Genomic DNA, 15,102 nt, shown 5'->3' with positions numbered 1-15,102 from the left:
TATCACATTTTTATTTATTCTCCTACACACCCCACATGCAAATAAGTCTTGAAACTACTTCCTGAATCTCAACCTAATACATGCATTTAATGTGAAAAATCAATGTAATTTCTTAGATCTCCAAGACCAATTATTCTCCATGGAAAATGGATTGTCTTTATTCCATCAGGCTGTTTCTGTGTACACAGTGTTTCATCTGCTTCTACTTTTTTTTTTTTTTAAGCATATTAACCCTTGTGCATGTAGGTCACTTAACTAGGCTTTGCTGAGACATAAAGCATGAATCATCAGTAGAAACAATTGCATTCCCCTGGCACTGTAGGCTGTCACCTACCTCAACCACTAACCTCTTATAATTCTGTAAGGACCCAAGCAAATACACACAAGTCCTCTGTGTTCTTTAGGCAACTTTTATTCTCTCAAACCCCTGTTTTGTGGAAAATAAGACATCAATCTATTCTTACAGTGTTTTCCAGACTGAAGCCTGGGAAAAGCAAGATTGACAGCTCCCTGCAAGCATGTTTAGGCACGTGTGTACACACTGGAAAGATGGCATTTTGTGAAGTCTTTCTGGAAAAAATAATAGAGGTTTGTTTGCTAATCTTGACTAGAAATGGTTGTTTTAGTAATGGCCCAAGACTTTGGCAGGCCTTCCCCTCCTCTTTTGTATCACGGATAAAGAAGATTGATTGCAGTTCACAGACTGTAGCACTGGCCTCTGTATCAGTACAAAGCACAGATCAAGCAATCTCGTGGTTACAAAAAAGTAGAGTGAAAGCGACTCAAAGCTGAGACTTGAAGGAAGCATCAAAGAAATTAATCTACCACAGAGATGAGAACAAAGCAGAGGATGTTACCTAGGAGTAAGCAGGAGCCACAAGAGAGGCAGGGCGAGAAAAACAGGGCACAACAGAAGACTGAGTAGTAGGGAGTCAGAGACCCGTCTTCAAGTGTGGTCCAGCCTCTCCTTTCCCTGTGCCCCCACCCATAGAAAGGCTGCTGAACTCCTCTCCCATTGCCCTACCAGCCTTCCTAGAAATACCTAAATAGAATTTTACCACTTAGGTTCTTGTCTACACCTGTCTGTGCTCTGCAGATAATGAGAGCAAAGAAAGGTAGCTTTAGCTTTCTCATAGAACAAATAGACAATTCATGTGTGTATTATATGTGTCTTTACCACAGGCCTATATTTTACCCTATCCTCTTAAATAGATTTATAAACTCCACTTAGCAGAGAGTCAACATGATAAAGTGACACAACTGCTTTTCTAGGTTGGCCATCAGTTTATGATTTCAGCAACTATTGACTGACTAGCTTAGCTACTCATTAGGTCAGGAACCAATTATCTTGCATTTGAGAACAGCAAAGGCACAGCTATGAACAGCACTGATGCTGCAGAACATTCAGGGAAGAGCAACCCAGCACTTGAGACACTTCGGACTGGAAGCTCCAAACAGCTGAGCTTGCAGCAGAGCTCAATGAACTATACCAAACAGCAGTTCCCTAAGGAAAATGCTCTCCATGTTGAAGCAGCACAGCCATCTGCTAACCCTTCTCCCCATGCCCTGCAGTCCCCGAGGTGAGCAGGAGGACTGGCATAACAGGCAGTGACTGCTGCCTGATCAGAGGATTTGGTGGAGGTGAATCCTCTGTGCATATTTTGGGCAGGTGAAAAAATTCCCCGCCATATCCCAGCAAGTTTAGGGAGCTGTGGTCCTCTTCATGTAGGCAACTGCAGCAAGTGTTAACAGGCATCTTTGCCTCCAATTTAATTTTCTCCCAAACTCAGTAGTCTGTCATCCCATTCGTGCTTTTGCTACCTGGCAAGCCAGTAAAAGGGGCTTCCGTGGCCTGGCCAGCCATGCTGCTCTCCCTTCCATGGCCTCTTCTCCCCCCCATGCTTAGCCTGTATTTCTCTACCATTTATCCCCACTGCTTTGACAAGGTGCTGAGCAGCTTCCTTCACAGTTCCTCCTAGCCAGTGTAGAAAACTTGGGCTACTGAGGTGAAAAGCAAAGTGTATTCCCCTGGTAGCACATCCTGTTCTAGGAGGCAGGTAGTAGTGATCAGTCTGGACCAGGAATTCCTGTATTTTCCAGGTACACAGGTTATCACCACGCCAACATCTCTCCACTATGTGCCTGTAAGTCACATACTTAATCATGCCACAACAGCAAGGTGGCAGTGCACTGAGGAGTGGCTGGGGACCACTGATGACAGCCTCACTGACAGCATGCATGACCTTGGGTCAGAAACATTGGGTCTTAGACAATACAACTATGCAAGAGAAAGGATTTACTAGAGGAGCAAGATGTAGTGAAGAAAAAGAGTCCAGACCCAAGTCCAACAAATTAGCACCAGATTTTTAAAAACAAAATAAAATTTAAAGACAGCGTCTAAGCAAAGCATAGAGAGAACATTTGAAAGAATCAAAGTGAAAAGGTGAAACTGCCAAGCAAGAACAGAGGAAGAGCTCACCTTGACATTAATAATGCTTTAGTCAGCAAACAAGAAGATACGTTCCCCATAAAACAGAAGAAACAGTACTTTCTTAATTTGATGGAAGCTCAGTGGCAGCGAGGAAGTGTGTATTGAATGGTAACTCATGGCTAACACTGCATATGAGGAGAAAACTGAACACAAGAAACATTACCTTCCCTCATATGACTCAAGAGCCTAACAGGGGTTTTCTCTCTCCTTTTCTTCTGTGCTTGGCAACCAGAATCTACCTCAACCTTTTTTAACCTGCACATTAGAAACTAAGAGTTGAAAGCAGTCACTATGTTAATAATAGCTACTATTTGGCCTGATTGGGAGGGTCATATGATAACTCCAGTGAGATCATATGGAATGCTGACAAGAGAGGAAAATCACTTGTAAATTTTGAGACAAGAAGAAAGAACACACTCCTCTAAAACAAGGAAAGCTAAAACGGGGAACAAAGGGCTTGAACTGCAAAAAAAGACCTTTATAATCAGCAAGGTCTTTCTGAATGGAAGTACCAAAAGAGTCGCATAGATGACTTTAGGAAAGCTGCAAAATCTCCATCATTACACACTTAAAAGAGCTGTCAAGAAAAATCACTCCTAAGGAATAATTTTAAGTACAGCTGATTCTGCTTTGGTTTAGAACGGGCCAAATGACCACTTGTGCTCCCCCTCTTCTACAATTTCTGGGAATAAAAAAAAAAAAATTAAAAAAGGGAAATTCTTTTTTTTTATTATACTGGAACCTGAACCTAGAAGAATCTGAGCTGTGTTGTTGAGACTATACTATCATATGAGAAATTACTAGCTTCTATTCTGTGTTTTTAAACCCAGAATTAACAATTAGCTCTTCAGAGATGAAGCTGCCTCATCATTGCATGTGCTTGTTGCCAGCAGGGCCCTAGATGCTGTAGTCTGTCATAATACTGTAATGACTCCAGTTTACTAGATTTTATAACATCTGTGGGGCCAATGTTTTAAATCATTAGGCAGCAATTTGCTTTTATGAGCCCAAAGATTGCCAGAACCATATCATCACACTGCAGGCACAGGTACAATATATGTAACATGCCTTTCACAAAAATATTCTTGCATCCAGCTCCTCCATGTGTATCCTTTATGGAATCTCCTCCTTTACAATTCTTTAAACACTAGTTAAGCCCCAAACTGGAATATTTTACTTTTGATGAAACCAGATATACTAACAACTAGAAGCTCATGATCAAAAAAAATGCATTAGGTGGATTTTCAAGAGTCACACAAGAAGCTCTCATGAACAAGTCTTCCTGAACCTGAATTTTGAAAGTGTTGTGGCAGCACCAACCCTGTTTATGATGCAAGGGTGGTCAAACCCTGGCAAAGGCTTCCTGGAGAGGGGATCAATGCCCAACACCTGTCAGTGGTGAAGCAGCATTTAGACAATGTCCTTAATACCATGCTTGAACTTTTGGTCAGCTCTGAAGTGGTCAGGCAGTTGGACTGATGATCACTGTAGGGCCCTTCCAGCCGAGCTAAGCTGTGCTATGCTATTCTACTCTATTCTGTTCATCTTCCTATTTCCTCCCTTCCCCACCAGGAAATGCTGAGGAAACCTCCGATGACATTTCTTCTCAGCCTTGCACTAGCAGAAGACAGTGGAATACCCACAACCATATAGGAGAGCCAATGCCTCAGCTGGCACATTGTGTTAAGGAGTTACACACCTTCTAATGGGGGCAAGAACTGTGGATGGCCTCGAGGTAATTTGACCATCTGCACAGATTTTCAAGCAGCAAGCATGACGTGTGGTGTTTGAAAGTCTTCTGGGTTCATCCACTCTTCTCTCAGGCCATAGCAGAAATCAACCCTGTTGACCAAAGACCGCTCATAATAGCCGTTCCCTCTCTGTACTAGAGTAAATATGCACGGTACTACCTTTGGCAGCTCGATCCTCTGAAATGGAGGACCACACCTGCAGGAACAGTACCTTTCCATTTGTGGACACTGAAATTGTAAAGGACCAGTTGTACCTGTTGAGCATTCATGAAGTCCACAGCACCAGCTGGGATTCATTCCAGAGTACTAAAGGAGCCAGCAGATGTTACAGCAGGACCCCTTTTAACAATCTACAACAAATCCTGGGAGGTCTCTGCTGTTTGCAAGCTAGCCAATGTTAGTCAGGTTTACAAGCCTTTTCTTCCAAGTAGTCTTGTCCTCAGAACTGACTCAGCCAGCCTCGGATACCAATACATAGATTCAGGTTTCAGTATAAACAGACCTTTAAACACATCAGTGTTTCATTGATATCTATGACTTCTAGGCTCCTAAATAGCACCGATACTTTTAAAACTTTAATCCAGATTCTTCTGCTGACTGCTGGCAGCTTCCAACGGATGCTGCTAGCTCAGCACATCCACACTTCCTGAACTTAGGGGGAAAAAAGTCAGTGAAGAAATGCAGTGAAAAGTGGTGTAATTCAGTAAATGGGACACTTACTGACTCAGTCAGGTGCCAGGCACATGTGCTACTATTTTATGTATGATGTGAAAAATGAAGTTACCAATTACTATTTCTATATGCTCAAAATCACATTCTGATTTGAGTACTAGCCAAGTCCAGCCCATTTTGGACAACTGTCTTCCTCCCCTCATTAGCACTTCAGACAATTTGATTTACCCAATATGGGATGTTTTTACGTCAGTGATTTAGCTTTTGTAATATAGGGACCAGATACACGTATATGGGCACATACACTACCTACACCCTACAACTATATCTCTTAGACTGCAAAGAATTGCAGATAATGATAGCATCATTAGAAGAAGTTTCCATAGATGAAAGCTTATGGTTTACGTATGTATTTATGTCTTTAATACTCACGTTCCATCAATAAAGAATAATTGGAAAACATATATAAATGCTTTAGGAACACGACTGACTGTAATGACAGATTAAACTGAAGATGCGCAATTCCAATAACAGCAACAAGATGAAACAACTTAATGTATTCAAAATCTCTTTAAGCCAGCCTGGTGTTACACGTCTGTCACAATGCCGTCCTATTCAAACCATCAGAAGTCAGGTAAATCATAGACTTTTAACCCCTAGATACAATTTACTTCTTGGCATCAAGTCCCCAAAGCAAACAAACAAAAATCAGTCACTCGCTATCACTTCCACTTGGGGACCTTTGGAGTTTGTTTTTTTGGTTTTATGTTTTTGTTTGTTTGGGTTTTTTTTAAGGTTAAGTTTTAGCAAAAATAACACAGGATTTTATGTTTAATAACCATAATGGAACTCAAAGCCAACCAGAACTGTAGGCACAAAAGAATAGATGATCATAGCTCACACAATCACTGCATATGCATGGCATGAAAAAGGAAGCAAGAATACAGAGCTACACGGTACTATGTGACCTACTAACATCTTTCAGTGTCTGTAAATTTGCGATGTTTAGACCACTTCCATAAGAAACAACCCCCACAGACACCACAGTGAGGTCAAAATCGCCAGACACTTTACTGCAATACCTGCAGATCAAAACAGACAAATTCCCCCGTGTTAGCATGGCTGATATAAAGCAGCCCATCCAGCACACACCAAAGGCACCCACTGGGCTTGAGGTGCCTACCCTGGGGCTGATGCACAAGTAGCCTTTGCCAGGACACCAGCACCTCAAGGACCTGGATTAAGGAGCACTCTGGTATGCTCACACATTTCTGTAAACAAGAACAGACACACCTGAAAAGAGTACATGGGATTGTAAAGACTTACAATTAACCATCTGGTAAAGCACTGGTCTAACAACATTGACAAAGACAGGATTGTTAGGCTTCTATTCCAGCTACAGACCCAGCTCAACTCACACCATAAAGTCATCTGATCCCTTCAAACTACTAAACAGAATATTAGGTGTTTTACTCAAGAACAGTTGGAGACCAAGCCTTCAGGAATGTACTGATGAGTACTAGTCACGACTTTGGTACTGAAGAGTCTTGTACTTTATGACCTTGGGAGCTAGACAGGAGTATTTGAAAGGGAAAGATCCATCACTTCCCTACGACAGCCTCAACCATTAAATTCTTAAATAATGACATGATGACATATGAGACTTTTCTACATATTAATTGCTCCACTTCTTATTCCCCTTTGAGCTCCACAGAGCTCAATTTGTGGCCAAAAGGAAGTGAGGCTTTATAGGCAGTGAAGTATGAGAAATAGTGGGCATAAAATAATCTCTATTAATTCTCCAGAGCCCTATTACATAGGGCATGGAGCAGCACAGGATACATGCTAGAGGGGTATAGAGATTTTATGTGCCCTCAAAAGAGATGTCTTGCAATGCTTGCTGACAACTGTGCCTCCCAAATTCATGCTGAGAACAGCTTTATAACCAACCGTACTAATAGCTGATAGGGATGCTATATATAGTCATCCACAAATGCTTTTCTGCATGGTTTAATGTCTGTATCTGGTCCTGTTCTGCAACAGCAAACAGCTAAACAGGAGTTACTGCGTGGAACATTTATACTGATCGGCTTTTATTACTGAAAAGGAGCAAAATAAGCAGCAGCCAGCATTTCCGACCAGGAACTCCTGCAAATTCTCCCCGACTCTGACGGCTGTTCATTTCCAGGCAACTGAAACGCCAGAAGCGGCGCCGAGCTTTCCAAGCAACCATCGCTATTAACTGCACAACACTGACCAGCCCCCCAACACCGGAGCGGCTGCCAACGAAGCCGTGGGCTCCTGCCACACGAAGGGGGTTCCTGTCACGCTGCTCGGCGTGGAGCGCTCCAGCCGGGGATGAGCCGGCGTGGATATTAAAGGAAATGCAATCCTCTTAGGAGAGCGGGCGGTGAGGCGAGGCGAACCCCGCTTGCCCGCCGCGGGCCGGGACCGCAGCCCGGCCGCCCCGCCGCGGTGAGGGGCGCAGCCTCCCGGCCTATCCCCGCGGGCGAGGAAGCGGCGGCCCTTCTGGGCCTGCGGCAGGCGAACACCGGCACGACCGCATCCCTTGAGGGCGCCGACCCTCAGGCCGCCCGGAGGTGAGGAACGGACGGACACCGGCACGGCCGAGGGGCGGCGGGCACCGTTATATGGGGCAGTTACATAACAACACCCCCACCTCCCGCCTCAACCGACCCCGCCGGCGGCTCCGCAACCCCGGAGAGGGCAGAGGGGAAGCGCTGAGGGGAAAACGGGGCCGCCCGCCCCTCATGAACCGCGGGCATCGCCACCTCCTTCCCCCTCCTGCCCACCGGGGCGAGGCCGCCCCTCCCCGGCCCCGCAGCGGCACCCCCCCCCCCGGTGCTGCCCCGCAGCGCACCTTCTCCTGGGCGCGGTTGAGGCGTTTCTGGACGTTTTTGGCGAAGATGCCGGTCTTCATGTCGGCCATAGCTGGCGGCGGGGATGGGGAAGGTGGGGGGGGAAAAGGCGGGCGAGGCACAGCCCGGCGACAGCGAGCAGCGGCGAGGCAGGGATGGCTAGCTGGATGCAGGGAGGGCTAGCGGGGAGGAGCGGGGTGAGGAAGAGGAGGAGGGCCTTAAAGACACAGCGCGGGGAGGCGGGGCCGCCGCCGCCTCAGGTGCGCTGCGGGCCCTGTCGCCTCAGCCTGCCCCAGGCCCCTTGGGGTGGGTGGCGGTTGCTGGGTCTCTCCTGGCGATGCAGCCATTCCTCTAGCTAATAAAAATCATCAAGGGGGATAACAGGGTGCCAGCGCTGCCGCAGCCGGTGGCTGTGTCTGCTGCTGGTACATGTCCCCCTCGTACAGCCAGAGAAGGTGAGGCATTCCACTTACCACCCAGGAATTCCCACCAGGTCCGAGCCGCTCCAAGTTTCCAAGCCCCCTTTGAAGCCTTTCACCCTTGTTTGGGGGTTGCAGCAACCTTGGCCTTCAGCATAGTTGGGTGCTGCAGTTGGGGGACCTGCACCCTGGGCTGCGCCCAAGCTGGGGTCACTGGTGCAGGCACTGTCCACATCCTCCTCCTGTGCATTGCTAATTCCTATCTCGGTGTAGCATCCAACAGCAATAAACTGGCTCCAGACTGGCTTTGGGCTTTTGATCTCGTTCCTGAAGTTAAAACTCACAGTCATAACTAGAGAGAAGGTGTAACAAAACTCTGTCCTCCCTTGACAATTAAGCAACCCAAAATCTTCCAAATACAGAGCTGCTCAGCACCAGTCACTCAAGGATAGCAAAGTTGGCTTGCTTAGATACCACAGCCCCTAATTCTCTTCTGGCTGAGAAGAAAAACAAAAGCAATGTGAAGCAAAACCCTGGAACTCCAGACTCTGAGCCTGTGCCTGTGTTCTTCTATAGGAAGTTGTTCTATGTTTGTAATGCTTTTCATTTATTTTTCAGACTGGAACAAAGCATAAGCCAGAAGGTCTTGTACCTGCCAAAAGAAGATTGTCTCGCATGCCTTGTAAGTCCAGCTTTGTTTCCTGAGATCGTGTATTTCTGACATCTGCCTGGTCCCGGATCTGCACAACACATTTTCCTGCAGCATTAGGAATTAGATTTAACATTCTGACTGCAGCAGTAACAATCTTTACGAAGAAATTGTGACCTACATAAAAAGAGATGCTTGTTTAATTCTCACATAAGCATCTTTTAAAATCATAATTTAAAAAAACCCAACCAAGCAAAAGCAGGAAAACAAAGAAAATACATCATAGCAACCAAGGAATGATTGCATCCAAAAGATTGCAGGCAGTCTGTTATAATGCTGTTAAGCTTTGTGAAAGATCAAAACAAAATCCCAGTGTGCACAGGGCTCCCAAATGCTTTGGAGTAATTTTTCACATCTTCTTCAGAGTTTTTCTTTCTGGCCAGTTTGGCATCTAAATCCAGAAGGACCACACCACTTAAATAACAAACAAATCATGAAATGAGGTGGTCTTAACTTTGATTACTCATGCGTTTTCTTCATTAAAGGATAATAACCAAGATAACTCATGTCAGCAGCACAGAATGTATTTGGTTGCATTTGGACTGTTAAGGAGGACACTCTGCCATGCCTTTTTTGTCCCATTATCTGATATAATGATAGGAGATCCACCACCACCAAGCCCAAAAATGCATTTTCGTGCTGGTGGATGAGGAGCATGAAGATGTACGGGCTGTACTCCGTCATACAACCTCTCTCTTCCTCTCCGGTCAGATAACCTGAGCTGGCTTTGCCCCATTGAACAGCCTTGGACAACAGCCAGAACTGGCTTTTTCAGTGACAGGTTTACCAACGTGTGTGTTGCTCTCCATCAGCCTGATTTAAGAAAGTAATTATCATCAAGAAATCGGGCTAATTTCTCCATACTCCCTATCCGTCACATAACATCTATTGTAAATCTCTTCAGAGAAAATTTCTCCACTAACGTGTTCTAAAGCAAATTTCTCTGTGTTTCTGATGCCTTAGTCTGAAATAGACAATGTTTAAAAATGAAGAATCACTTATAGTTTACCTGCTTGATTTCCCTTTATATTTCTTTGGTTATTATTTATTTGTTGGTATTTTAAAATGAGATCTCACTTCAGTTTCATTTTTTAATAGCAGGGATGATCAGTCATTCATAGAAACATGCTCTTAAATCAGTGGTGATTTTTGAATGTAAAATCTCTAAGGGGAAGGGAGAAGGTAAGGATTACAACTACTGCTACATCACCAGTTTTGCCAGGTAGTGGTCTCTGTTTGCTCAGAGTGTTAGTCAGAAAAAGAAGACATCTGCATCTCTTTTGACACAAGATTTCCTCATCACACATTTCTGCTTTTCTGTGCACTCTTAATTCCTGTAAAGCAATAAAATTAGAAGACACTGGTCCATAGGAGCCAATTCTACAAGAGAGTCGTGAGAGCAGAAACTGTTGGATGTATTGAAGCCATCTCCATTGCAGTGATAATTACAAAACAGCTATCACCTGCTTTGGAGCAACACAGCAACTTTCACCTCACAGAGCAATACAAACAGCAGTATACGGAGACACAACTCACACACCGGAAATGACAGACAAGACATACCCATCACAAGCATACCACATTAATACTCTCTGCAGTGGCAAAATGGAGTGGGAAATGAAGATTGTTCAAATGAAGCTGCAGGACAGCCCAGGGTTGAAATCGTACTGTAACTGAGGGTTTGAAGAGGCAGAATGTATGGACCCAAATTGTCACTTGTCAGTTGAGACAGATCAGCAATCATGGGAAAGCAACAAGAGAAGTTAAATGACTTAAAGTGTACAGGATCTGAATTGATCTTGAATCATCAAACCGTTGTTTAAATCTCCTTTTATAAACAATGGCTTGGCACTATGCTTGTGATTTAGGTAAGCATGTAATGGGCAGTAAAAGACTAGCTTAGTTATCAGGGGTTTCTGCAGGTCTTGCTGCTTTTTGAATGTGGGTCACCGAGAGGGGAGCTGCCTGGCAGAATCACAAGACACGGAAAGCAAGGAAGACAGTGGAAAATAAATGCCGAAGGAAGAGTATTTGCATAAAATAAATGTGTGCCCAAGCCTGTAAAGCTCTAATCCAGAGGAAATTTTCAATAGCCATACATGTTCTATAATTGAAGACTTAGGCATTTATTTTTAATTAAAATTCTTATCATAATAAAATACAGATTTTTTTTTTCCAACTTCTTCCTTCACTATCCTAACTTCAGTTTAACATCTCTCAGTCATTACTATGCCAACATGTGTTGAACCTGGAAGTACCTAGAATTACTGCTGCCTTTGGGTGAATCTTTGGGTTTGAGGCTGTGCAAGTAGATCAGAAGACATAACAGAGATCCAAATCCTTTAGGCTTGCAGGTGGGGGTAGGAACGAGGAATTAAGTACCCATTAATACCAGGCATTTCTACTTTTTACACAGTTGCAGTGTCAATAAAATAGGAACTTGAGGAAAAGACTGCAGCGGTGAGAAGGAAAAGCTTTTCTTGAGATCAAAGAATGAGCTTCTGCAAGGCTAGAACTGCAGGGATGTGCAGCTCCATCCCTTGGTGAGGATAAATACAGGCGTACACCTATCGCGAAGGAGGCTGCGCAAAGAAATTTGCTCTATGTTTTATAATTTAGATGGAAACAGTATCTTGATAGGCTGTGTACCCAGTGCCATTTCTGGCATTAGAAATGAATGCTGAATAGGATACTCGTGCTATGGTTGGCCTCATCCCCTAATGTGTCAGGTTTTAAATTAAAGCCACAGCGAGTGGTACAGAAGATGAATTTTGGAGAATTGTGCTGACAGCATATGAGCTTTCCCACTTATGTGGGAAAAACATCCAGAACATAATTTACACAGAAAGAAAAAAAAAGAAGTAGAATTAAAAAAAAAAACAACTCTCCCAAACTAAGTCTTTAGATGCATGGTGTTACTTTTCTGCTAAGTACCAACCACTCTTAGCCAAAATTCAGGCTCCTTTATTCTATCTGAGGTCAGCATTCAGAAGTGATTGAAAATTGCTTTTGAGAAATCTGGGGCTAGATGTGCTTGACACATTTCTTCTTAGTCAGAAGACTAAGAAGACAATATTTCATCTTCAAGATACACATTCCATCTTCCTTGGCCAGAATCAGAAATGCCTGCCCTTTTAAGTGTCAGGTTAAAAGCACAGAAAGCTTTTATGTAGGACACCTTTTAGATCTCTCCTGGAAGAAAAGGCAACCTCTTTGCTTGAAAGTGTATTCCTCCACACACAATTTTCCATAGCCCTCTTCTTTCCTATCAAATGTATTTGTGATATTCACAGTTTTTGCACTTCACAGATTTTCCCTAGAAAACCACATCTCCCGTTTGCACAACAATAAAAATAAATATTGTGACACAATCTCTTTCTTTTCTTTAAACCATTCCACCACAATCTTGCCTTCACTGGGGCACTCACTTCACCAGTGGTGTGTTCATCTCACAATTTAGGCACTTGTAAAGGGACCAGCTGCATGGCATCAATTTTATTCCATAAATGACTCTTTGCTCATGAATTAGCTGATAATGATATTATGAGCACATCATAGCATCATACAGTCTCTCTTTTTATTCCTGGTGCTAATGCGCATTTACACAGTGCCGTTGCTTCTACAGTTCATGTGGGCTTGGAGGAGGAGTGGCATTGTGAAAGATGTGTAATCCTAATCCTGTAGTGTTTAAAACTGGAGAAAGATGACTGGCATAACTGTTGTGATTGTGTGTGCCCCTGATTTCAAAAGGCCATGAAATGCAAGATAATATAAACATGCAAAATAATAAATACTTTTTTTTTTTTACAAAGGTCATAGGATTTGTTTTTCTTCAAGAAGACGGAATCTCATAAATCATTGTGGACTAATTGTGCTGGTTTAATATCTGACACAGCATTTTCCAAGTATCAGTATGTTTTTCTTTCTAATCACCTGGAGCTCAGCTATGGAAGCTGGAAGCCTCTTCTCCTGCAGCAGATTTTCCCGTCTTGACACTCACTGCTTCCAAGAAAGTGATAACAGTTTAGAGCTACCAGGGATCTGCTTACAGGGATACAGAAGATCGCCTGTGAGAGCAGCACTAGGAAGTTACGAGACCTAGACCCATCAGGCATGTCCTAAAAAGCCAGGCTCGGTAGCGAATGATGTGATCTCTGGCCACAGGAGAGGCACTTAAATTATGAAGACGATAAACCACAGGAAAATATTGATCCAAACTTCAAAAAGGCACCTCTTGAGACTCTATCAAATTGTAGCATTTGCTACTTTAACTTGTGAAGTCTAAAGTCAGGTTTTAAATCTATGGAATCTCTGAAGATACCCCCAGCTTTTGATTGTCAGGGATCCTTATTCAAATCTCTCTACTCTTCTTTCTTGATACATGATTTGTTCTAAATTGAGCTAGATTGGTCCTGATTTCTCTCACCATACTCCCTAAATTGTTCCAAGGAATCCTGAACTGAGTTTCATGCCTGTGCTCTGTATCAGAGCTTTGGGAATGCACTTCTCTCATCAAAATTAATAAGACCAGCACACTGAAAAGTTCCAACATACATACATTTCTGTTTACAGGGAGAAAACCTTTAATTCATATTATCATTCATCCCAAAGGTGATGCAGGGGGAAGCAGTCCCTGGAGACAGTTAGAACAGTCCTACTTGTAAATGGCCTGCCTGGTTTAGGAGATTGTTATTTAGCTGTGGCTAGTGTATTATTCAATGTGTTTGAAAAGTAGCGTTCCAGGTTTGGTTTTTTTTTTTTCCCAGAAACATGTCTCTGCAGCATTTAAAACAGTATAAGCAAATGGCAGGATTTAGAGACCAGGTAACCTTTACATCCAGATCCCAGCAAAACTTGCTTTGCCACAGAGTCCATTTTTGATCTGTATCACCTTAGTATAGATGTAGGCATGACAATAAACACTCATCCAGCAACTGTCTCTGAAAGGAGATTTTTTCTGAACTATTTCAATCATTAGATGAAAAGACACTTTGGATGCTAACAGTTGCTCTAACAGTCACTATAGGAACCAAACTCTCCAACTGTTGCACGCTTCCTAGTCCTTGGCATGCGAGACAGTGATTTTTTCTAACACTGCGGGGGGAAAAAAAGAAGTCTTTAGCTAATAATGTTATGCTGGTCCTATTTTAGAAGCGTCTTTTTGCAGCTTTTTGCATCTTTTGTCAGAAGCAGCCTCGGTAAAAGTTAAAGTTATACATAATCCAAATTAAAATTTAACACCTTCTCCCTTCCCTTTCACCTCTTCAAAACGGGATTGAGAAATGTTCACACATTGCTACCATCCTCCCTGTTGTGTCTCAGAAACAGCATGCAGCAAGACAAGAGAAATAACTACACAGTAATGTTATCTTCTAATTGTTTGGCTCTTGAAAACGGTGCTTTTAGAAGGAAAACCTTTAGTAAATCTCAATCACCAATTAATTCATTACTATTACATATCAATTAAATTTAAAAAACCTGCAAATGCCCTTAGATGAATAGAATGCATCTTGTATAATCAATAATGAATGCATTGCTCTGTGGAGAGAGGTCATGGGCTTCATATATTTCCTGTATTCCCTGAGCACCTGTAAAACTGTCATACTAAGGAAAAATGAGAAGCAAGGTCAGAGAGCAGACTGAAGGCTCAAAATAAGAATAAAGATTTGCAATGGATGGGGCAAGGATTTGCAGAAAAGGCATGAGCAGAACCTGGAGCTGAATATAGGCACTGATCTGTCTTCATCGCAGCATAGCATCGTTCAAAACCAGTACTTTCAGGTACCCTCATGCTTTAGTTTTGAATCAAAAGACCTGGTCATGTCCCCTTCAAAGTCAAGGGAAGAATTTCTGATCAAGGTTAATGGAATAGCAGATGAGCATGGAATAAATTTAAGAGTGTTAGTAGAATAAGTGCAGGTGTCAACAGCTTCAGTGTGCCAGGGCTGACGTGCACCGGTTGACACGAAGTTTAACAAGGAGCTCAAAGGGGCTGCTGAGAGGCATGGGTCAGAGCAGTGATACACACAACACTAATTATTTCAGCATAAATGATATGTACCCATGAACAAATCTTTGAAGCCTCCGCTTTCTGCATGTCAAGCGTGAAGCAAGTTTCTTCTGATCCTTCTCTTCACGTCTGCCAAACCCCCTTTTTCCTGTTAGCCAGTATTTGCTAAAA

At 43.2% G+C, this 15,102-nt stretch overlaps 1 protein-coding gene across 4 annotated transcripts in view; it reads right to left on the bottom strand.

Moving 5' to 3' along the window:
- Positions 1-7,969, bottom strand: part of AMPH (amphiphysin) — a 109,580-nt gene extending 101,611 nt beyond the window's left edge. For all 4 annotated transcript variants that reach the window (XM_065665741.1, XM_065665742.1, XM_065665744.1 and 1 more), the window contains exon 1: positions 7,796-7,969. In XM_065665741.1, coding sequence (XP_065521813.1) covers positions 7,796-7,864 — 69 coding nt within the window. In that variant the 5' untranslated portion in view covers positions 7,865-7,969. The remainder of the gene's footprint in view (positions 1-7,795) is intronic.
- Between the last annotated feature and the right edge of the window lie 7,133 nt (positions 7,970-15,102).

The sequence above is a fragment of the Lathamus discolor genome, chromosome 2, assembly GCF_037157495.1.
Source record: "Lathamus discolor isolate bLatDis1 chromosome 2, bLatDis1.hap1, whole genome shotgun sequence".
Classification (NCBI taxonomy): domain Eukaryota; kingdom Metazoa; phylum Chordata; class Aves; order Psittaciformes; family Psittacidae; genus Lathamus; species Lathamus discolor.
This window is presented reverse-complemented; position numbering and strand designations above follow the sequence as displayed.